Raw genomic sequence first — 24,481 nt, forward strand, 5'->3', positions numbered from 1 at the left:
TGTTTCTTTTTTCTAGTCCTGATTTTCTCTGCTCATTTTTCACTCGCTAATTTATTCCTAAAGGGGAAAAACCAGTGTTGCATCCACCAGGAGAACAAACTGCTCCCTATAATGTTGGTCACAATGAACTCTATTATATTGACTGTGTGTATGCTGCAAACAAAAGACTTAGAAGAAGCAGCATCAGAAATGAACGACAAGTGTATGCTTTGCGTATAAAATGATGAATAATATGTGTGAATAGACCAAATGCAGAGGTCAGTTCTAAGATTGCTGTTCAACGTATTCGACAAATATCCCTGGAGATGCCAATACAATCACGTTATGGTGAGGTGCATGTACTTTCATTCTTGCTATGTCTATGTGAAGAAAAAAAGTATATATATACATACATTATATTAAGGAAAAATACGAGTCGGTGCTACTGACATATAACAAGTTCGGTTTTGTTCTTTTTCGGAAACTTTTTATTTGATTAAGTCCATAATATATAGTTCCCATGAAAGATCTGCAAGGAGTAAATCGAGTCTTTGCTTTCTTGTTTTGGACTAGCTGGTATTGAAAACACACCTTATCTGACTGATGTAATATCAAATGAAACATTGATATAAGATACATAGGTTACTCAGAAACTTCTAATGACACAATTCTTTGAATTCGGTACCGTCTATAACAGATATATAACATTAAGTTGACAAGTTTGCTGTTGGAAAAGCTGAACATAAGACATTAGTCAGGTAATGGTAGTGGAATTCAAAACGGCAGTTAAAGATGGATTCAGTCACTCAAAAATACATAAGACACCTTCAAATACGTGCTTTCTTCGATGTTGACCTTTGTTGTTATAAGCTATGTTCAGACGGCGATTCTTAGCCTCGAAGAAAGCTAAGTTCGAGGATAAGTTTTATGAGGCGCCAAGTGTCAGTGATGTTACGAAATCAGTAATATCGTCAACGAAATGACTGATATCGTGACAAAATCGACCGTGCAACACTTGGCACCCCATAATCTTATCCCCGAGGTTATAAGGATCACCGTTTGAATGTTACTACATGAAGTTTGTCATTGTTTTAATTTCGTTAATTCCTGAGATTCGGAGTAAATAACTATAGTCGTATTCCTCTGATATCACTTTGGTTTCCTGTCAAAAGAAAAAGAAAACAAAACAAAACGGATGGACACGTCTTTCGGTCGATCGATCAGAATTTGAAATCAGAAGACATGATTTTTGTAGCTTATTGATTGCAATTTATTTTCAGCACGCGGTGTCCTGATTTCCTCCAACCCCCTGGACTAATCCTTCTATGTATGTGTTTATTTGGGCTATGTTTGCAACTATTTGGAGCTGAAATTGCTATTTTTGGTAATCAAAAGACTTGTACAAGAACGTTATACCCTGTCAGTACTAGTCGAGCGTGCAGCGACGTTCTTGTGAAAACTATAATGACGTCACAATATAGAACGATGATATTCAGGTTTGATGTTGTTCCTATTGTGGATGGGTTTTCATTTTACACCAAGTGTTGTAATCAACTGGGAAGGGGAGGGAAGCATATGCTTACATGTGAGCTTGATTGAAGTATTGTATTATAAGAGAATCTAAGCGCCCTATTTTCCATCGTTTATGGGGTCGGGCACTACTGTTGAAGTGTCTACGACGGTTCAGCACAAATGAATTGAGAGAAACCTGTACAAAGTGTTCACACAGAAAGTACGGTGTGACGTGACAACATGTGTAATTGTAAAAATTCAAGGGAGAGTAGAGAGAGGCGGAAAAAAAACATGATGTTCCACACTAAAAAAAATATAATAATAATGATAAAAATAAGAGAAAATATGCCCGGGAACCAGAATGAATACATAGAAAGAAGGAGGAGAACAGAACAGGGTAAACGCAAATTAAGGTGACGAGGAAGAATGAGGGAAACCGGTGGAGCGGTGGACGAAGGAGAAGAGGAGCTGGACTTTGTTTAAGGAGCAGGAAGAGATAAGAGGTTGGTGGTGGAGGAAAAATAAGAGTATATAGAGAAGGAAGAGAAGGTCGAAGAGTAGAGAAACATAAGAAGATAAAAAAAGGAAGGGAATGAAATAAGGGGAAGGGAATAAAATGAAGGGGAAGTGAAGTTGGTGGCGGACAAGAAGAGGAGTATGTGATGAGGAAGAGAATGAAACGGAGAAGAAAAGGGGGAAATGAGACGATGAAAACAGAGAAAGGAATGAAATGAGGAGGAATAGAAGGGATTGGTGGTGGAGGGAGAAGGGTATGGCAAGGAAGAGAAGGAATAGAAGAAAAAGGAGAGAAGATGAAAAGAAAAAAGGATGAGATAAAGGAGAAGGTATTGGTGGTGGAGGAAAAAGAAAAGATGAGAAGGAAGAGAAGTATAAGAGGAGAAAAACATAAAAGATGAAACCACAGAAAGGGATAAAATGATGAGAAAGAAGAGGAGAAAGAGAGTATTGAGGATGGAGATAAGAAAGAGGAGAAGAAAAAGTGGAGAAACAAAGGGAAAAATATTTTTAAAAAAACAGGAAGGGATGAAACGAAACGAAAATTAACAGAAGTTGGAGGTGGAGGTAGAAGAAGAGTACGAGGAGGAAGAGAAGGAAAAGGAGAAGCAAAAGAGGACACATTGTAGTTTTTTTTTTTCGAAATTATTGAATGCTATTCAGACTGGTTGCCATAAAAGATAAAATTTCGTTTATCAAAATAAATCAGTCATTTTTGTATTTTTCGTATGTTTTCATTGTGTAAATCGAATTCATCGATTTTATCGAATCGGGAAAGTGTATTTATAGCTTCGCAAAATATTGTGTATGTCTAATTGGTGATATGAGCATACGATATTCATTGTCTCTTTGTTTGAATTGTAATAAATGGGAGGTGATTAAGTGTCGGTGACTATTTTTCAGAAACGAGTCACTTCGTGGTAACTTGTCGTCGTCGTTGTTTGTGTCATATGTACACACAATACAGTGTACTCTCGTTATAACGAAGTCCTCGGGACCGGCAGTTTTCTTTCGTTATATCGAAATGTCGTTATAACCGAACAAAATCACCATAAAAAAAACATGGAGCCGATAATGTTGCAGCCTGAATTTTTACTTCGTCGTAACCGGAATTTCGTTATAACCGTGTTCGTTAAAACGGGAGTGCACTGTAGTGCGCGCAACTGGCGACTGTGTGTGCGTGTAATGCGTGCATTCTGCAGCCAGAGTAACCAACTGCCCCTATATCTTTTCATAATTACAATGTTTACGTTTCCACCACCACCACGACCCCATAAGAATGTGTCAGCGCTCGGCAGAGCTGTGACTACACAAACTACAGAGGGCGTACCACATGAAATCCCAATCTTGGTACTGTACCACTATGGGATCTCTCTCTACATTGGGAGAGATCGGTATACCTATGGGCCCGAATTCACTTAGGTGGTACAAATGAAACCATGGTTTAAACCATGGACAAAAACCATGGAGCGCCAAGTGTCGCATGGAATATTTCGTTACGAAATCAGTCATTTCGTCGATGACATGATTATTTTGTAACGAAATGACAACATTTTGTAACGAAATGACAACATTTTGTAACTAAATGAACATTTCGTCCACGACATGATAATTTCGTCAACGAAACGGTCATTTTGTCGACGAAATGACCAATTTCGTAACGAAATATTCCGTGCGACACTTGACGCTCCATGGTTTTTGTCCAAGGTTTAAACCATGGTTTCATTTGTACCACCTTCGTGAATTCGGGCCATGGAGTTTTTCCTCGTACAGAAATTTTGCAAACACACACACACACACACACACACACAAGAACAGAACAGAATTTTGTCATAACCATGTTCATTATAACAGGAGTGCACAGTACCAAATATGAGTAAGTTTGTTTGTTATGGTCGTGAGTTGATTTTCAAAAACTAGATCCCAATTTGATTTCGAAACCCTGGATCCCAAGTTTATTTCCAAACCCTAAATCTAAATACACAATAACACAATCCAAAACACAATGCAATCTACTAACTCAAATACATAAAAATGAAATGACAACAGATGTTTCAGGTTGAGCATTTCTCTTTAATTGAAAATCCTTCAAAAGCTGCACACATAAAAAGATATCTTGCTACACTGTGCACCAGTACTACAACTTTTTATGACTTTTACAACCTACTATGTGAACACAGACAAAGACTTACAAGTTTGTGCAAATTTACTACTTTGTGCAAATCATTACTCTCGAACAAGCACACATTCTTATTTGTTTTGTCAATGATTTTCACTGACAAAATTTGTTGCTCTCAGCCAATTAGATGCAAGGATTTCAGTAGCTTAACGCAGATGTCAGTGTTTCATGTTTCAAGTTTCATGAAGCACTGCCCAGAATGAAGCCAGACATGCAACATCAATGTTTCTTAATGTGTCAACCCCACTGGAAAGAACACAGTGTCCCCCACTGTGTTCACAGTGTGTTCCCTGTGTGTTTAAATACAATGTACTCGGTAGTCGACTATGTGAAAAGGCTTGAATTTAACAGTGTGAAGATGATTTCACACTCTGATGTGGTTTTCACAGAGTGTTCACATAGTAATGCTAGGTTTCACAGTGTGAATTGACGACTCAATTGTGTTCACACTGTTGAAATGCTACAATTTAACAGTGTGAAGAGATTTCACACTGTGTTCACACTGTGGTTTTCACACTGTGGGACACTGTGGGACACTGTGCTCTTTCCAGTTACAAAACACTTCACGAAGATACAATAAGCCAGTTCACAGTTTAATAGCAATGGCCTGCAATGACTGCTGATCCATAAACTTTTCAAAACATGGAATGTCTTTTCATTAGCAGAACAGTTGAAAACAGGTAAGCAGAAAGTGGTAATTTGAATTTAAATTCAGCACAAATGGCTTTTGCTAGTTTGGTCAGAAAGAACACACATGCACCTGCGCATTCCAATAGGCACCTAGTTCACACATAAATATCTATAACATAGCTTTCATGAAGACCAATCCATTTTTTCAAACACCTCAGTTATAGGTGAACTTCAAGAGAAGGTCTGCAGTGACCCTTTATCTCAAACATATTCTGATTGTGAGAGTGAACAGGCTTACAGATTGCAAAGATATGCACTACCCTACAATATTTACTTTTGTCCATGCAATGTTCAGTTAAACCTGCAAAGAGCTGCCACTCTCAACAGGAGAAGTAGCCTTTACAAAAAGGTGGCCACTTAATAACTCTGCTCTTAATTTATCAAGTAATTTCTGTGATAAGTGTTGTGTGAGTGCATACGCATATAATGAATGGCAAGGGATATGAGATGTTTACACATGTACTTACAAAATTCAAACTACATTGTACCTTCATGAATCTTAAGATTTCTCACTTGAGTTAAGAGTTGCTAGTGGCTACATTAAAAAACAACTGGCCACTAAAGACAGGTGGCTACTGAGTCAGGTCTGACTGCAGTAAATCATCTGGGGTATTTCTTGACATCAACTATTATCACTGTACACGGAGGACTGTCTAAGCTTGCAGAACGCATGCACAACAAGGGGATTACACGTGTACACACATTTGGAAGACTGAAATTCCAGAACGCATTAACTATTTAGCACAATGAAAGACGCACAGATTCAGTAAGGGCAAGATAAGCAGAAACATTTGCATATTAACATAACTTCCTTGTTTGATTTTTCATCGTACCTCTTTAGAATCCTGTTCTGGTGCCTCAATGAAAATTATTAAACACTGGCTGCTCCTTTAACTCAAATATCGGAGACATACCACCCGTGCTTTTGTAACCCTTCATGGATTGTACATATATCACAAGTGTTGAGGTGAAAAAAAGGTAAATACATGTATATTGCAAAATTATTTCAGCTACTTACACACGTCAAATTAGCACAAAATCAGGCATCATAACGAGCAAATAATGCAATTTTAATACCTGCTCTTGCAGGTTTCTGATATTGGTCCTTTGAAGTCTTATGCATTTCAGCTAATTAGATCCTGAAGCTACATTTTTCGTAAATCAAACAAGATTACAATGCATCACATACATGTACCTGTTAACCCGCTGAGGACGAGTCCCGAGTACACTCGGGCAAGCGTCTATGGAAAATGCTTGTTGTAGCAAAATCAAACCGTTCTCAACGGGTCAATAAACCTTGACTTAAAATTCTATATCTTTTTAGTTATTCTCATTTCTAATTCTACAAAAGACAAATGAAATTTACACAATCACTTAAAAAACACAAAATAAACAATGCAAAAAATGGATCTTTATATGAGCAAATCAACCAAGTACATAGTACGATAAAAATGTTTCACTTTCACACACACGAACACACTGTTGTTCTAAAATCAGTTAAGTAGAGTGGTAGCTTTGTATTCTATTTCACTTCATTTCAGCATCGACTGTTGGCAAATGAGTTATACTTTCACATAATTGCAAATTTCAGCTGATAAAAAAAGAAGAAAAAAGCTGATTTAACCATTCTACACAGGGATTCTAGAATTCCCTACAATTTAGAATGAAGCCACTCAGCCAGCCATATGTTATGCGTTAATTAGAATTAGGCCTTGTTCACGCTATTATCTGTTGTGCACGAGTTCACAAATATGAATGTGTGTCTTTGTGGCTGTAAGTCCACAAACACCATCACACAAAAAGGCTTTCTGACACTAACAGGTGTAGTTTGGATGCACACCAATCATTATAGTACTTACATTTGGTGATTTCACATTCAGTGCTAGTGCTACTGCTAGTGTTACTGCTATCTCAACACTAATACCAGCAATAATCCAACTTGAAATCAATTTGTGTTAATGGTTGACCTCAAAATTATGACGCATTTCCAGCAGCAAGTGTTTGGCCTGGTGTTGAATATTGACGGTTGAAATGAGCTCCACCGTCTGTGTTGGGTATTTACATGCTTTTTCCGTATTGACTACCACCAGCCCCTAGGGTTTAAGATATCTGTCATTTCAAATTCGGGTTTGGTAGAAGCACTGTTATGCGCGAGACCCACATTCACATTCATAATGGATGCACGTTGTACGTGCACAGTCTATGCTATTACGATGGTCACCCGTGGATGGTAGGCCCTACACGAATGCTCTAGACATGGTCACATAGATCTGAGCCTGGGAGCAAAATCAAAATCATTGCATTCTGGAGAAGGGATAAAAATTGTGGTACTTTAATCCGTCTTCTCAATCATGTGTCTAACGCTAAGCAGTCATGGCTATGTTTTTCAATATTTGTCTTAAATGAAGTGCTATCACTTTTTTCCTCGAGCAATTCCAGCGTGATCCTGGTGGTGTGACGATCACGCCAGTGTTGCATGTTGAGGATCGATAATTGGATTGGTATCACTTGTGCTAATCTGACCATCGGTATTGGAGCTTGATTTAACGCAGTCATTCAGGAGAATACGCTAGCACTAACACTAACAACAAATTTGAAATCACCCACTCTCTATATGCACTTATAAGTGCATGCCTCATCTTGGATGTGTGTCAGTGTGTGAACTTGCACTTTAGATGTATGTATGTGTGTATACCTCTCTGTCTGTGTGTGTTGGTGAAAGCACATGTGTTTGACCTATTTAAGAGCAACAATCTCCACCCTCCCCTTGTCGTCATGAATTTATTTGGAGCCATTCTCCGGTGCTGGAGAGGTGTTCAATGAAGGCCACATTCATAAAACTACTTTTCCGCAAAACAGTGAGAAATGGAAAAGTTTCAGGCCATACTGTATTTATCATACATTTTCTGTGCATGATTTAAAGTGAACAAGACTAGATTCTCAGACAGAGTCACAAATGCCAAATCCAAAGAGGTAGTGGAAGATCTCTTAAATGTCACATGTCTGTTACAAAATAAACAAAAAGACACCACAATCACAATTTTAGTTTTAGCTCATACGTCAAACATAATAAAACCATCCAATGTCTACTTGTAATGTGGCATTTTTATCAATCGTGATGTTCAATATATCTAAACCTTGGTGCCTGGAAAAATGCCCTGGGATGTTAGAGCTTGCTCTTTCGGGAGATTTTCTCTTCCGACTCTGTGAAGGAGGAGGACCTGCAACAGTAGCGAACATCGACGACCACCTATGTGAGAGTGGAGTAACTTGGACCTCCCGCATTCCGACGCTTGACGAGATACCACGTCAGGCCAACAGCGACGGATATGATGACGATAGCGATGATGATTCCGATGAGGATGTTGATGCTAATAACACCATGATGGGGGTTGCTCCCACATACAAATTCTATGCATAAAGGGACAAACAAAAAAATGAAATAAATGCAGCCATGTTATTTTGTAAGCAATACTCGTATTCCAAGTGTTTGTGTCACACACATACACACTGCTATAGCTTCTGAAACAGTACTATGGCTTTCTATAGCTCAGTCGGTAGAGCATCATGCTAGCAATCTGGAAGTCTTGGGTTCAAATCCCGATGGAATCCCATTTTCTTTGCCCATTTTTCCACTAATTAACAATACTCACTGTCTTGTAAGCATACAAAAAATCTCGGAGGCGGGGAAAACACGCCGCTGCTTTCATCAGACAGATACACATATGGGCAAAGATGTTACTCGAGAATGCTTTCCACTTACTGCTTCATGAGCCAAAGTATTCTGCATGCACTGAAGAAACCGTGTTTTGGTATTTTTTTTCTTTTTTGAAAGAGAAATACAAGCCACGGTCACACTGGCAAAAGACTGCAAAGTTTAAGATTGTGATCTATAAGATCTCGAGGTTTTGCTTTTATGACCGCAAACTTCCTAAAAAATTCTAATGAAACTTCTCGCAAAATTTCCCACTTAAACCACTCTATGATATGTCAAAGAGCATGCAATTCTAAAGGGTATCAACAGTTTATTTGATGAAAATCGGTTTGGAAATGGCTGACATATCTAAAAACAAGGTGAAACAAAGAGATCCTAATAAAAGGCGTGGCCTGTGGCCTTTTATTATAATCACTTTTTTTGATATCTCAGCCATTTGAAAACCAATTCTCATCAACGTTGAATCCTTCTTAAAGTTACATGCTCTTTCATATTTCATAAGAGGTTTCTCATTATCTCACTTAGGAATGTTCAAAACATGAATCCCCACATCAACCAGTACTGTGCAGTCCCTTTAAGATTGTGATCTGTAAGATCTCGAAGTTTTGCCTGTTCGACCGTAAACTTCCAAAAAAAATTTTCATGAAACCTCTCACGAAATTTCCTACTCAAATTAGGGATACTTCCTGGAACCAGGGAATCTTCTTAATCTTTGGGCAGTGTGAACTCTAGCAAGTGAAACTTTGCCCCCTAACCCCCTACGGACTTTTTTCTGTCAACCTCCTGTAGTCTTTGCATAGGATTGGTACCATTATTTGCTTTGCGAGGTGTGTTAAAATTTGCAACAAAATAAAGATACAAAAAACAATGCGCACCATGGACAAGCGACATATTGTGGTCTATAAATATTATCTGACTATGTTCACACTAGGCAATGGTGTGTTAAAGATTTGCAACAGAACAAAGATAAAATAAACAATGCATAACAGGCACAGGAGAAATATTGCATTTCAAACACATCGTACTGAGGATGTTCAGTCTGGGTAAGAGTGTACAGTGTTGCTCCTGAACTCCCGTTTCAAGATACCCCGCAGCCTTCCCACTGCATCATCACGTTCCAACCCTAAGCAGCCACCTGGCGTCATAATTATGAACAAAGTTCTCACCTTTGCCCAGGGTGGTCCCACTCTCGGTCAGTCCGACAAACGGCTGAAGGCGAGGCTTGGTTAGGCTCACGCTGAACGGCGCCAAACTGGCATTGAAAGAGTTGCAGGAGTAGTAGGATCCAACAGGAACCTCCACGTTTTCGCTACTCGATGAATAGGCAATCAGGACTTCAGATGCAGTAGAATAAAGTACACAAGGTGAAGAAAAATTAGAGCATGTTTAAATGGGGAATTCAGATTCTATCTTTTTTTTGGTGAGATAATTATAAATTGCTTAGAGATATAGCAGAGCATACGTTTCTAAGAAGAGTTTTGAAATGGCTTAGATATCAAACAAGAGACCAGGGGGGTCAAGCGCTCACCTGAGTATCGCAAGTTCACCTTCCATGCATTCTTGCAGACTCTTACCTGAGAACATTGGAAACTCATGGTGGGGGTAGGTTTGAGAGTGGGGGCATGGCGTCGATTTTACATATTCCATCACACTGGTGAAAATACCTGCCAAGTACACTGTACTTTATAGAATGTTGGATTATGCAGCTTGGGAAAAAAAGACTTAAAGCCCTATTACTTTTGATTAGAACAAGAGAAAAACATCATTGAACATTCATTAATATAGGAGGTTTGGACCCCATGGGGACCCCAAGGAGAGCATGGTGCCCATTCAAACACTTTGAGATCTTATCCCCATGGGAATGCTACTTGCCAAGTTTGGTAAAAATCCATTATGATGTTCTCAGCAAGAAGATGAAAATTTAGGCCCGCATTTGGAACCCCCCCCCCCCCATCCCATCCCGCTTCCTTGGGTCCCAAGGGGATGTGGGGGGGGGGGGGGGAGGGCACCCCTGATTCTCCCATGAACAAGGAAAAGTAGAAATTACGCGGTGCGTAATATATGTCCCCGCCGGAAGTAGCATTTTGTAGCAAAATGTGCAATATAGGTAAAAAATCAAGGTCAAAGGTCAAAGAAGTCAAAGGTCAAAATTCTGTGTAAAAGTTTTGAAGCCCTCACCTAGTGCCATCACATAAAGCAAACGGAATCAAAATCGGGTTAGAAATGGCGAAGGAGTAGCATTTTATAGCCAATGTACAATACAGGTCAAAAATCAAGGTCAAAGGTCAAAGAAGGCAAAGGTCAAAATTCTGTGTAAAGTTTTGAAGCCCTCACCTAGTGCCATCACATAAAGCAAACGGAATCAAAATCGGGTTAGAAACGGCGAAGGAGTAGCATTTTGTAGCCAATGTACAATACAGGTCAAAAATCAAGGTCAAAGGTCAAAGAAGGCAAAGGTCAAAATTCTGAGTAGAAGTTTTGAAGCCCTCACCTAGTGCCATCACATAAAGAAACGGAATCGAAATCGGGTTAGAAATGGCGAAGGAGTAGCATGTTGTAGCAAAATGTACAATATAGGTCAAAAATCAAGGTCAAAGGTCAAAGAAGGCAAAGGTCAAAATTCTGTGTAGAAGTTTTGAAGCCCTCACCTAGTGCCATCACATAAAGCAAACTGAATTGAAATCGGGTTAGAAATGGCGAAGGAGTAGCATTTTGTAGCAAAATGTACAATATAGGTCAAAAATCAAGGTCAAAGGTCAAAGAAGTCAAAGGTCAAAATTCTGTGTAGAAGTTTTGAAGCCCTCACCTAGTGCCATCATATAAAGCAAACGGAATCAAAATCGGGTTAGAAATGGCGAAGGAGTAGCATTTTGTAGCAAAATGTACAATATAGGTCAAAGGTCAAGGTCAAAGGTCACGACTGAAATTCTGTGTAGAAGTTTTAAAGCTCCCATGTAGTGCTATCATATAAAGCAAACAGAATCAAAATTGGCTCATAAATGACAGAGAAGTAGCAAATTGAAGATTTTGATCACACACGGACGCACACACGGACGCACGGACGGACACACGGACGGACGGACGGACACACGGACACACACACGTACGGAGCCCGTTTCATAGTCCCCTGCTCGAACTCGTTCGGCGGGGACAACAAACTTGAAACAACAGTCATCAATATGCTGACTCATTGTATTTACTTAAAGCTCAATCATTTCTGGTTTTACAGAAAATGTGTAAAGATTCCTTACAGGAGGGGGGAGTGGGACCCATGGGGGCTTTCAGGTGGGACATGGTGTCCATTTGATGGAATTGAGATTCCATTTCCTTAGGAATGCTACCTGCCAAGTTTGGTGAAAATTTGTGATAGGGTTTTCAAGAAAAAGATGAAAATTTACAAATTGGGCCCCATTAGGACCTCTCCCCAACCCCCTCCCCTGGGTCCCAAGGGGGGCACCTCTGATTCCGCCATGAACAAACTTGAAACTACAGTCATCAATGTACTAATTCATAGTATTAACTTAGCTCTATCACTTCTGGTTCTAGAGAAGAAGAATTTTTTTTTAAAGATTCCTTAATTTGGGGGGTTTGGGGCCCCTCTGGGGCTCCCCAGGTGGGGTATGGTGCCCACTTGAAAAAATTGAGATCCTATCCCCCTAGGGATGCTACCTGCCAAGTTTGGTGAAAATCTGTCAAGGGGTTCTCAACAAGAAGATGAAAATGTAAAAAGTTTACGCACGACGGACGACGCATGCCGGAGGAAGAGCGATCGCAATAGCTCACTTGAGCCTTCGGCTCTGGTGAGCTAAAAACTAGGTAAAACAAAGTGATCCTATTGAGAGATGTGTCCAACCTGTTATTAGGACCTCTGTTTCTGAATATCTTGACAACAAATGTATTTATGGTAAGGACCAATTTAAGGACCAGATTTAAGAGCCACTGAGCTATCTATGTTGATGAAAATCAATTTACATTTGGCCCTTGACCCTTCCCCCCCCCCCCACCTCATTTTGATCGGCCCAAAGTATCAAAGGTCCACTATGCACCCCTCCCTAAAATATCCTGCTTACAGGCCTGTCTTGTGATAAGTATATGAGTAAATAGTAGTAACAATATACACTGAGTCAAAATTCCAACAAGGAGCACTACATAATAACAATAATGATGATAATAACAATAATGATAATAATAACAATAATGATGATAATAACAATAATGATAATAACAATGATAATGACGATAAGAATAATAACAATAACAATAACACATGAAAAAAACTTTACAGTTCACTCGTTATCACAAAGTGTTTCTACGCCCTTTCTTTCAGGTGGTAATACTCATGAACTTGATACTCATGAACTTGAGAAATTGAAAAAAAAAAAGAAAAACAAACATCGCTCTGCGGTCAAACTTACGTCCACTTATGTCATACAGACTGACAACAACAACTGTCATGCTATACGTATCGACGGCATGAAAGAACCTCATGGATAATTCCCAGATGGCTTTGGCTGCTACAAATCTCAAGATGAATTCTGACTCCTTAGAACTGCACGTGGACTTGCTGGTCTTGCTGGAATCTGGAATCTCTACAATTACCTGCAAAATCAGAAAGTGATATTGCAACAGGGAGAATGTTCAGGTGTAAGTTTCTTCAATTTGTCTCCCTCTACAAATCATATTTTTGTTAAGATCACAACTGCTGATCTGTAATTAACAAACATAAAATTATCGGGAAAAAAATGAACCACTGGGACTTGAACCCGTCATCTACTGCTTTCTGGGCAGCGACACTACCACCAGGCTGTCCCTGGTTACCGGCAGTGACACGATGAACATGGAATGAATACCCAAGCTCCGAAATTCTGACATTGTTATGTTAAGTAGTCCAAGGCAGACAAGGCATAGTATAAATGAAAGAAAGATATTACTCAGAGGGGTGAAGGCTCACGTGTAAGTTTCTTCAAGTTTCATCAATTTGTCTCCCTCTACAAATCATATTTTTGTTAAGATCGCAATTGCTGATCTGTAATAAACTGGAAAAAATTAATCACTGGGACTTGAACCTGTCATCTACTGCTTTCTGGGAATCGACACTACCACCAGGCTGTCCCTGATACCGGCAGTGACACGATGAACATGGATTGAATACCCAAGCTCCAAAATTCCGACACTGCTATGTTGAGTAGTACAAGGTGGACAAGGCACATTAAATGAAAGAACAAGGAAAAGTAGAAATTACGCGGTGCATAATATATGTCCCCGCCGGAAGTAGCATTTTGTAGCAAAATGTACAATATACATGTAGGTCAAAAATCAAGGTCAAAGGTCAAAGAAGTCAAAGGTCAAAATTCTGTGTAGAAGTTTTAAAGCCCTCACCTAGTGCCATCACATAAAGCAAACAAAATTAAAATCGGGTTAGAAATGGCGAAGGAGCATTTTGTAGCCAATGTACAATAAAATGTAGGTCAAAAATCAAGGTCAAAGGTCAAAATTGTGTGCAGAAGTTTTGAAGCCCTCACCTAGCATCGTCACATAGCAAACGGAATCGAAATCGGGTTAGAAATGGCGAAGGAGTAGCATTTTGTAGCCAAATGTAGAATACAGGCCAAAAATCAAGGTCAAAGATCAAAGAAGTCAAAGGTCAAAATTCAGTGTAGAAGTTTTGAAGCCCTCACTTCTTGCCATCACATGAAGCAAACAGAATCGAAATCGGGTTAGAAATGGCGACGGAGTAGCATTTTGTAGCCAATGTACAATATAGGTCAAAAATCAAGGTCAAAGGTCAAAGAAGTCAGAGGTCAAAATTCTGTGTAGATGTTTTGAAGCCCTCACCTAGTGCCATCACATAAAGCAAATGGAATCGAAATCGGGTTTAATAGAAATGGTGAAGGAGTAGCATTTTGTAGCAAAATGTACAACATAGGTAAAAAATCAAGGTCAAAGGTCAAAGAAGTCAAAGGTCAAAATTCTGTGTAGAAATTTTGAAGCCCTCACCTAGTGCCATCACATAAAGCAAACGGAATCGAAATCGGGTTAGAAATGAAGGAGTAGCATTTTGTGGCAAAACGTACAATATAGGTCAAAGGTCAAGGTCAAAGGTCACAACTGAAATTCTGTGTAGAAGTTTCAAAGCTCCCATGTAGTGCTATATATAAAGCAAACAGAATCAAAATTGGCTCATAAATGACAGAGAAGTAGCAAATTGAACATTTTGATCACACACGGACGCCCACACATACACACGGACACACACACGGACACACACACGTACGGAGCCCGTTTCATAGTCCCCTGCTCGAACTCGATCAGGGGGACAAATATATTATTCAGAGGGGTGAAAGTTCAGGTTGTAGAAGGAGAAAAATTGAAGGAACTTACACCTGAACCTTCAATCCTCTGAATAATATACACTGTATTCTTTCAGGGAGAATGTTGTCTAGGGATTGATTTTACTACCAAGTGAAGTAGAGCTGATGATGATGATGAGGTGATGATGACGATGATGATGATGATGACAATGATGATGAGAATGATTATGATGATGATGATGGTGATGATTTGCATTGCCCTGACCCCACTGTAACCCCAACCAAGAGACTTTCATGGGGACTAAACCTTTTGGTATGGTCTGCTAAATAACTCTGCATTTAACTCCTCTGAAAGCATTACTTGCCAAATCCTTTATACAAGAATGAATCTGAATGAATGATGACCGAGTTTGAATTTCATCAAGTGTGCCACCTCTGTACTGCCATGAAAAAAAAAAAAATGTTTTATTATCTTTCTCCTATACAGTACATGTGTCAACACATGACACATGAGTCTCTTCATTGAGCTGAAGAAATGGCACTTTTGACTTAACACCCCCCCCCCCCCCCCTCTTTGAGTATCAATATGTCGTGGCTGCATAGGTGCATCGCACTTCAGTAAATACAGATACAAATGTACCACTAACTTTATTGCGAGAAGTTTTCACCTGTACAGATCTTTGTCATGCTTGTCTATGACTCAACTTAATAATCATACAGTGCGCTAATTTCAAAAACATGTACTATAATAGATTTTGCTCACAAGAGAGGATCTTATCAGTTGAAACTGATGCTATGAAATGCTCAACTACTCCACATACATTAAGTGGATTCCCCACCCAGACACATAACTCGCACACTGTGGAATGCATTAAGTGGAAATTTTCGCAGTGTTGAAATTTTCGCGCATTTCGGGCACCCAGAAGCTAGCACTAAAATAACTAGAAATGTCGCTATGTCGCTATGTCGACTGGTATGCTTCTGCCATAATGCATGATTCTCCTAATAGGTCTATGGCACATGTGGACAGTGTGTGATTACATTTTCACAAAAGTGGCAAAATATTAAAATGACATGTTTGTCACAAATGTGTTGAATGTTCATCTTCCTAGACCAAGATTTAATTGGATGAATAGGTTAGCATGAATTTGGGGATTTAAGAACTTTAACTTGACTTTGACCCTTTCATAAGTTTATGCATTGAGTAATTTTCAAGGTATGGAGAAAAAGTGCAATTTCTGTATTGAATAGTAAATTGTTACCATTTTCATCTGGCCTTTGACCCTAAAATTCATAAGAGAATCACTGTCAGGCAGAACATACATATATATGTACTAAGTTTCAAGGTAACATTTTAATATAAAGAAAATTCAACATGCTTTCACTTTTCTTGAAAGAGCACTTGACTAACCGCTTTCAGAAAGCAGGGGGGAAGAATTACTATCCTTAACATATATTAGTATCAAGTTGATAGAATGTGTTATTTTCATGAAAAAAGAAATCTTTGTGGAATTCTCTTTATATTTTCTTGATATTGTTTTCCACACATGATGTCATGGACTCTAGTAGTCTTCTTATCCAGTGACTACAACACCAAAACTCTAATACAATAACTTTGCATTGATTGTCCGATTTTCCTCAAACTTTCATCGATGTTTTCTACTAATGTTGCTGCTTTCACTCAATCCATATTGCTTTTTGGGTCTTGGCTTCCTTTATAATCACATTCTGTGGGCAAACTAATGGGAGAGTTATGAAGTGATGTTTCTGATTGCATATACTTGGCATACAAATGAGAGACCTTCAAATTCTTTTACTTCCTACTTTTTGTCCAGTTTTGATGAAATGTGTATCACTGCTTGTCTGCTTCTCTTCAACGTGTAAGTTACGGAAATTGCACATTAATTGCTACATTCTTATTTTTCTTGAGATCTAATCTTCATGTTGTACATTTAAGCAGACATGAATGTGATATTTTTAGATTTTAATACTTTGTTGAGTCACTGATTAGTACATGAAAGTTTTAACTTCAAGCTTTTACAGACCTCCCATGTGAGACAAATCAAAGGCATCAATACAAAGATGCAAATGCCCTTGGCAAAATTTCACTTGGTAAAATGAAATGCAAGTGTGGTTTTGGTTTCTGTAAAGTTGCAGAGTAATAAAGTTTTTATACCACATAAGTGACAACCAAGAGTTAAGTGCTGCAATAACAATTGTGTGCCTATCACAATACTCCATTCTTTTAAATCCCAAAAATGACAAAGCCTACAGTATAAACTGCTTACTGTGAATACCTAATTAATAATTGTAACCTCATCTAGAGTGAAAACTGAGAATTCTATTATGTTGTTGCTTTGCTAAATTTTGTTTTAATGATAAGATTAAAGAGAAAGTGTGCAATTGAGACAAACATTTAAACAAGAGTCAAATCAACTAAAGCCTATAAAGATTGTGCTCAATGAGTTCTTGGTAGTAGGTATTAAACCAAAACCGAAATGACTTATTATCGATGGTGGAATCTTGATCACGACACCTGTACAACCCGTCATGAGACTCACATTGTGCGAGTCTCTTACAGTTACTGTAACACCGTGACACATTTTAATCAGCTTTGATTAATTAACAAAATGAGTTACCATCATTTTAGTACTTTTTTTTTTATGGTAGCTACACGTGGTCATGATTTGGGCTATCAAAATAATTCCTTTTGTGTTTGTAATTTTCAAACAATTCTAAAAACATCAGTTTTTACTGTAACACCATGACATTACTGATGATTGTATTTGCGATGTTTGCTGAAGCTTAAATAGAAAATCTTGCACTTTGATGATTTGATAATGATGTTCAACCTTTAAACTCTGAAAACAAAGGCAAAGTTTTTACCTCATTTTCATTTTCTCTTGCTACATCCATTTAACTTATTACATTTTTCAGATATTTATGTCAGATTTAATTATACTAATCTTATGCACATATTTAGCAAAGTTAATTATGTAATTTTTCAACAAGATGGTCAAATATGAACAATTCAGTCCTTAAGCTTTCATTTGATACTAAAATGAATGAGATTTGACAATTTTGAAAATTTGATTGTCATGTCCATTTTATCGTGGAATTGCCCATTAGCCACTTCTGAGATATGGAGGAAGACGTAAGTTCAGCACTTTCACTTGACCTTTGACACTTTGACCTTTTTGGAGAAAAAAAAAAAAAACTTCCCATAGCATCTCTATTCGGCTATACATGTGTACACCAAGTTTTAACAAAATAATCCTGCTGCCATTACATTTAGAAAATATAAGGAAAATTATACACTTTATGAAGTGTTGCCCTTGACCTTTGACCCCATGAACCCAAAATTGCCTAGATAATCACTGCCAGTCAGTGCATGCATATATACTATGTTCAATGAAGATACCTTGAACAATTTCCAAGATATGGAGAAAAAAGTGAAATTTTAACATTTTTTACTTGACCTTTTGACCTTTGACCTCATGACCCCAAACTTTCACATATGTACACTAAGTTTCAAGAAAATATCTTCAGGCATTGCATAGATATGGGGGAAATAGTGAAATTTTAAGCATTTGACCTTGACCTTTGACCTTGAGCATGTGCCCCCAAAAGTTGATAGGCACAACTTCACCCCCTAATACACATACATGCCAAGTTTCATAAGGATTCCTCAAAAGGTTTTTTAGTTACGCTGTCCACAAAATTCATTACGGACGGAAGGACTGATGGAAGGACAGAAAACCCGAAAACATACTGCCTCCGGCATCACTTCGTGGCGGAGGCATAAAAACACGCAAATATTTTTTCTTGTCATGTGTTCCAGTAGTTGATGTCTTGCTTCCATGGAATTAAAAACACGCAAAACTCTTCTTAACCTGCCGAGCACGAAAAATTAGTCGCGCGAAAATATCCACTTTTACAGTAACACATGGCCCCCGTTTGAACTCATATCAAGCACAGAATGGAGAGGACAAAACTGCAGTCAAGTGTCTTTTTGCATCAGTGGCATGTAGTATACAGGTTACTATATTTATAATGTCATGCTCTGTCTTAGAAAAGGGTGTAGCTGATGCTTTTCCTATGATTGACAGATAATTCCACTCCCATACAAATAATCACTAGAAAGCTTGTCCCTGGAAATGAGCAGAATATTTTCCCCTGAGGCCCCCTCCCCCAACTGCCCACCTCCCCCCCCCCCCCCTACTCGCAGACCCACAAATCAACTGAATAGTCATACAGTTTATATTATATAGATGAAGAAACAAATTAGTAATGCATTTTTAGCCAACACAGCATGAGTTTATTTGGCTCTAGTTTGTGCTAGGGCGAGGTGCGCCATGCAGCTGAGGGTTTATGATGTATCAAAGGCTTCTATATTGGGAAATCGGGAGACCGACTTTCAGCACATGCTTTAAGTACGTATGGGTGGAAATCACTGATATCTGTATGGAAGAACAAGATCAGTGGTGGAAATGAGCTGCATGCTTGGCGGAGGTCTGCGCTCTCAGAGTGCTTCTCTAGTTACACACACTAGTTTCTAATAGGAGCAGACAGCAACAACAAAAACACTTAAAATAGAGCCATGTTCCAATATATAACTCGAATTCAAAGCAATATTTTCACTCTCCACTAGTACTGCCCTCCTGGAAAATAATAAAAGTTTCCTCTAAATGGGGTGAAAACTGACTACCTTTTAACTACGTTATCAACTTGACATCAAAATTATTATTAAAATATATCAAATGTAACAGGCAAATGTACACCTATCATAACCAAGACTTACAGGAAGCGGTGGAAAAATAGAAACAAATATTAAACTAGAAAAGCACTCTGAGAGCGCAGATCTCCGCCAAGCATGCAGCTCATTTCCACCACTGATCTTGTTCTTCCATAGAGATATCAATGATTTCCACCCACACATACTTATAGCATTGTGTTTGCACACAGACAGACTAACTAACTAACTTAAACTAACTAACAAACAAACTATAACAAGAACATAACCTCCTCCCTTGGCGGAGGTAAAAAGTGAGATTCTCTCCTGAGCTTGGACAGGACTAAGTTTTAATTAGTATGTAGTAAGAAGAGAAAGAGTGAATACAGAAATACTTACATTCTGTACATTGTATGAGATTGTTCCGCCAAAATCCATGAGCATGCACAGGTTATTGTTTTTATCCCTGACATGCCACTTCACACCATCCACGGGCCCTGAAGGAAGAAAAAAACACGTCATTTCATTCGCTTTTTCACTGGCTCACACTTTGCCTGTACAGTCAACTCCATGCAGGCTGATCTTGACTGGACTTCTTTTTTCTTTTTTTCCTTTTCGATTCTCTCACAACTCTTCCAAAAAGTCTCCGCGGGGACTTACAAGTCGACGCCAGGTCGCCCACCAGAATCCATCTCAATGACGATACCAACTTCAAATCAAGAACAAGGAACTATGCGTGTGACAGTCAAACCTGCCTTAGCGACTACCTGCCCTATACGGCCAGTAAAACCAATTCCCACTGAAAGATGAGCCATGTTAAAGACCCTGTCTATAGCAGCCAACTGTCAATAACAGCCACTTTTTTTTCGTCTCCCTTGGGTGGCTGCTATACACAGGTTGGACTGTATTTTCTAATAGCAGAGACTCCAACTCCCCCCCCCCCCCCTGAAAGCCCATTTTTGCAAAATCTCCTGTTCTCCCACTTGAAATTTAATTTCTCCCACTTGAAATTATTTTCTACTTAGTGTCATCGTATGTGGAAAAATAAGCAGCATGGAACTTTGAGCTTCGCACACATCAAGTTGGAGTCTCCCCTTTGCTAGGGGTTTCAGGCATGAGAATCTCCAGATCAGAAGGGGCTTTGGGTTGGAGTCTCTGTAAAAGTCCTTGTGTTCTGTACAGTAGAAGTATTCTTGTCGAAAGAGTACGCTCATACTTGAGAGTGTGGAGGTACGCATCTGTTGAAAATCAGGTGAAAAGTAAAACATTCTGCCAAAAAAAAAATGAATAAAGGTAAGAATGATCTTTATGATTAATGAAGACAGAAAAGTCCATCATACATTCAGGCATAAGACAGAGACTTTGTAATCTTACTACCAGAGGAGGAGTGATACAACAGAGTTATGACAAAAACGTACACCAAAGGCCACTAGAAAAAAATGAAAAAATGAATAAAGGTAAGAATGATCTTTATGATTAATGGAGGTCAAATTTAGCTCAAATATGGCTTGAAGACCCTGACTGCCCTGGATGGCTAACACAATGGTTTACAGATGCAGCTCCCAGTATTTTGTTGGGACTCTTATTTTGAGAACCACTTTTTGTAGGGCCAACATCCTCATGACACTTCCAAGACACATATTGTTTTTCTTAGTGCTTAAAATGGGAAGATGTCTATCAAGCAAGACAGAAAAGTCCATCATACATTCAGGCATAAGACAGAGACTTTGTAATCTTACTACCAGAGGAGGAGTGATACAACAGAGTTATGACAAAAACGTACACCAAAGGCCTTGGACAACTTATAAGAAGTTGAGGAATCTATAGGGGTTTTCACATCAGCCCGATGTTTCGAAATAGCGTGCTATTTTTGACTTGCGAAATTAACCCGATCACGAAATAGCGCGCTACTTTGATAATGTGAATACAAATTAGCACGCTAACTGATCGAGAAAATTTCTCGAGTCGAACTCGGGAAATTTCCGAAATAGCAGGTTAATTAATGCGAACTAGCGCGCTATTTGATAATGTTTGGGCTGATGTGAATAGGAAATGAAATACCGGTAGCGCGCTAATTTGCGATCACGAAAAATATCTTGAGCTTGGATTTTTATCAGGCTGATGTGAAAACGCCTATTGTGCATGAAGGGATTATATACGATGTGAATAGCAGCTTGATTGCTTGATGATCCATCAAATAGTTCCAGTGACAACCCGAGCCAAGAGTAGGTAATTGTTAAAATATTCTGTTAATATTATTCATATTTGTGACTGTCCACAAAAAGTAGGCAAAAACAAATTTCCACTTTTCTATATTTAGTTAAACAGAGTAGCCTCTCAGCTTTATAACTTGTTATAACAGGACAATTCAAACCAATTAACAAAGTGATTGCAATATGATAGAGTTAGGAGGTGCAGTTTCATAGAAAAGAAAGAGAAGGGTATTTAAAGATGAGGGTCACAAATGCGTGCTGTTCAGCAAAATCAGTGATAACATGTTCTATTTCAAACTGAAAGCAGTACCTGTCCAAAAAAAAAAAGAAATATATATATATATATATATATATATATATCGTTAAAAAAAAACTCCTAATATCTCAATTATGTTTTTGCTTGAAGGCAAACATTAAATAGTTGAGTTGGCAAACCCATGTGACATATTTTGGTACATTACAGAGAATCCTAATCTGAGACTTTTGTGGGTTTTGAGATGGGCGGTCATGTTTGTGCAAATCACTCAGTTACAAATTAATACAAACTTGGTCATCAAAAGTGTGCAAAAAGGTTTGTCTTCCCAGCTTGCATACTTATAGTGACATTTTTAGTCTGACACAATGTACAAACTTAACTAACAATATCTACAGTTTTCTTGAAGGTTATTTCAGTGTTTGACCGGCTTCATCTCATTTTGTGTCCCGAATTGATAATTCACAAGGCCCACAATCTATTCCGTATGAAACTTTTGATTCTCGTCTCATTTATGAATAAAAAGAAAACTGTTTCTCCAGCCAATTGCAAAATCTACAATGGATAAAATAAATGCAACACTTTAAAAATGGAATTCTCTTTCCAAATTCTTACCAGTGGTTGGCGAAGCTGTAGAAATGTTGCCTATTGAATCAGGTGATGTAAAGTTAGCTGTCGAATCTGATGTGGTAGTTAAGTTGGCTGTCATGGTACCTGACGTTGTCCCAGTTGCATTGCCAGTGGTTGCTGCAGTCGTTTCAGCAGTTGTAGCGGCAGTTGTAGCAACAGTTGTAGCATCAGTTGTAGCATCAGTCGTAGCAGCAGTTGTAGCAGCAGTTGTAGCAGCAGTTGTTGCTACTGTTGTAGCATGCGTTGTTGCTTGAGTTGGAATGGTTGAAGTTACCGCCATACCTTCTGAGGTAGTTGCAGTAGTACTGGCTGCTGATGCTGTTGGTGCTGTGGTGGTGGTGGTACCAGCAGGTGGAGTTGTTGCTGCAACACACACTAAGGTCATCATGACTGCCAACAAGGCCACACATGTATGCCCTGTGTGAGTGACAGAGAAGATAAAGACAGGATACAAGTATTTGTTGCATGAAACACAAAATTGGCCAATGACCCAGTAACATATGGATACCATGCAATGTATATTTGCGAATCCCTATACCGAACTGTGTACAGCTTTATCACTGATCTTCATGAAATTACACACAGAGTCAAAGAATAGCCTAAGTTGACCATTCCCAATGAGCATGAAACATCTTTACCTCTGCAAAGGGAGGAGATTATGTTTTCATTACTGTTGGTTTGCTTGTCCATGTGCAAAATAACTCAAAAAGTCATGAATGGATTCGGATTAAACTTGCAGGAAAGGTTGAAAATGACACACGGAACAGACAATTAAATTTTGGTATTGATCCAGGAACTTCTATGGATTTTATGAAGGATTTTCGATATTTTGGCAAGTAGGGTCAACGAACTTCATAAACTTGGGAGTTCACGCTGCTCATTTTTGAGGTTTTCATACGTGCACTAAAGTGCGCACTCTAGTTTCTGCCGAGGTGAGACGCCTGCGCTGCACAGCTGGAAGTTGATGACCTAACAAAGGGCTTCTATATTGGGACATCGGGTGATCTCCAGCATGTATTAAATCTGGGTGGAAATCATTGATCTCCATGGACGAACAAGATCATTAGTGGAAATGAGCTGCTTTGCGGAGGTCTGCGCTCTCAGAGTGCTTCTCTAGTTAAAAATGTATTGAAAGATTTGAAGATCTAAATTTTATGTGCATGACTTTTGCACAATGTCTCACGTATCTTCAACAAAGGCAGCAAAGTTCTTCCAATCATTTGCAGCATACTGTAAAACGAGGAATGTTCACGTGCATTTTAATTTCGCAAATTTCGCAAGAGCCAAGATTCGTGAAATTACAATGCACGTGAAAGTTCTCGTCTACACTATACCCATTGAATGTTAGAGGTAACTCGCAAAAACTTCATCTGCGTAGAAGGCCGTCGGCTCCAATTTGCGAAAATTTCATGCTGTGAAAATATTTTGTTTCACAGTATCCACAAAATGTTTGCATAATACTTCGTGAGACATTCTCACCAATGTTCTTTGGGGGCAAATCAGCATGCAACCTCTGACCTCTATGAGGCACATTGCCGAGTCATCCAACTCCATAATGTCTTTTCTCAACTTGAAAAAGAGCGAAGACCTCCGGCAAGCAGCTACTTTCCACCTGATGATCTTACTCTTCAGTATAGATCAGTGATTTCCAACCATACGTATGCATGCTGAAAAATCGTGTGTTCAGTTTTTTGAGTTATTTTGCACACAGACAAACAAACAAACAAACCAACATTAACAAAAACATAACC

At 38.7% G+C, this 24,481-nt stretch overlaps 1 protein-coding gene across 1 annotated transcript; it reads right to left on the reverse strand.

Moving 5' to 3' along the window:
- Positions 1-4,059: 4,059 nt before the first annotated feature.
- Positions 4,060-24,284, reverse strand: LOC140244420 (uncharacterized). Its single transcript, XM_072324058.1, has 6 exons — positions 24,242-24,284; positions 22,716-23,147; positions 20,034-20,131; positions 13,007-13,190; positions 9,758-9,925; positions 4,060-8,287 (listed from the first exon to the last, which is right to left on the reverse strand). Exons 1-6 carry the CDS (start codon positions 24,282-24,284, stop codon positions 8,127-8,129), a joined length of 1,086 nt encoding a protein of 361 aa, XP_072180159.1. The 3' UTR covers positions 4,060-8,126.
- Between the last annotated feature and the right edge of the window lie 197 nt (positions 24,285-24,481).

This window comes from Diadema setosum, chromosome 21 (assembly GCF_964275005.1).
Source record: "Diadema setosum chromosome 21, eeDiaSeto1, whole genome shotgun sequence".
Lineage (NCBI taxonomy): Eukaryota > Metazoa > Echinodermata > Echinoidea > Diadematoida > Diadematidae > Diadema > Diadema setosum.

Coding starts and splice junctions, on each gene's coding strand:
- LOC140244420 (XM_072324058.1), bottom strand. CDS start 24,284: ATGGAGTTGGATGACTCGGCAATGTGCCTCATAGAGGTCAGAG. Junction 20,132..22,715: donor TACAGCTTCGCCAACCACTG/GTAAGAATTTGG, acceptor TTCTTCCTTCAG/GGCCCGTGGATGGTGTGAAG. Junction 9,926..13,006: donor TCTGTATGACATAAGTGGAC/GTAAGTTTGACC, acceptor CTGCATCTGAAG/TCCTGATTGCCTATTCATCG.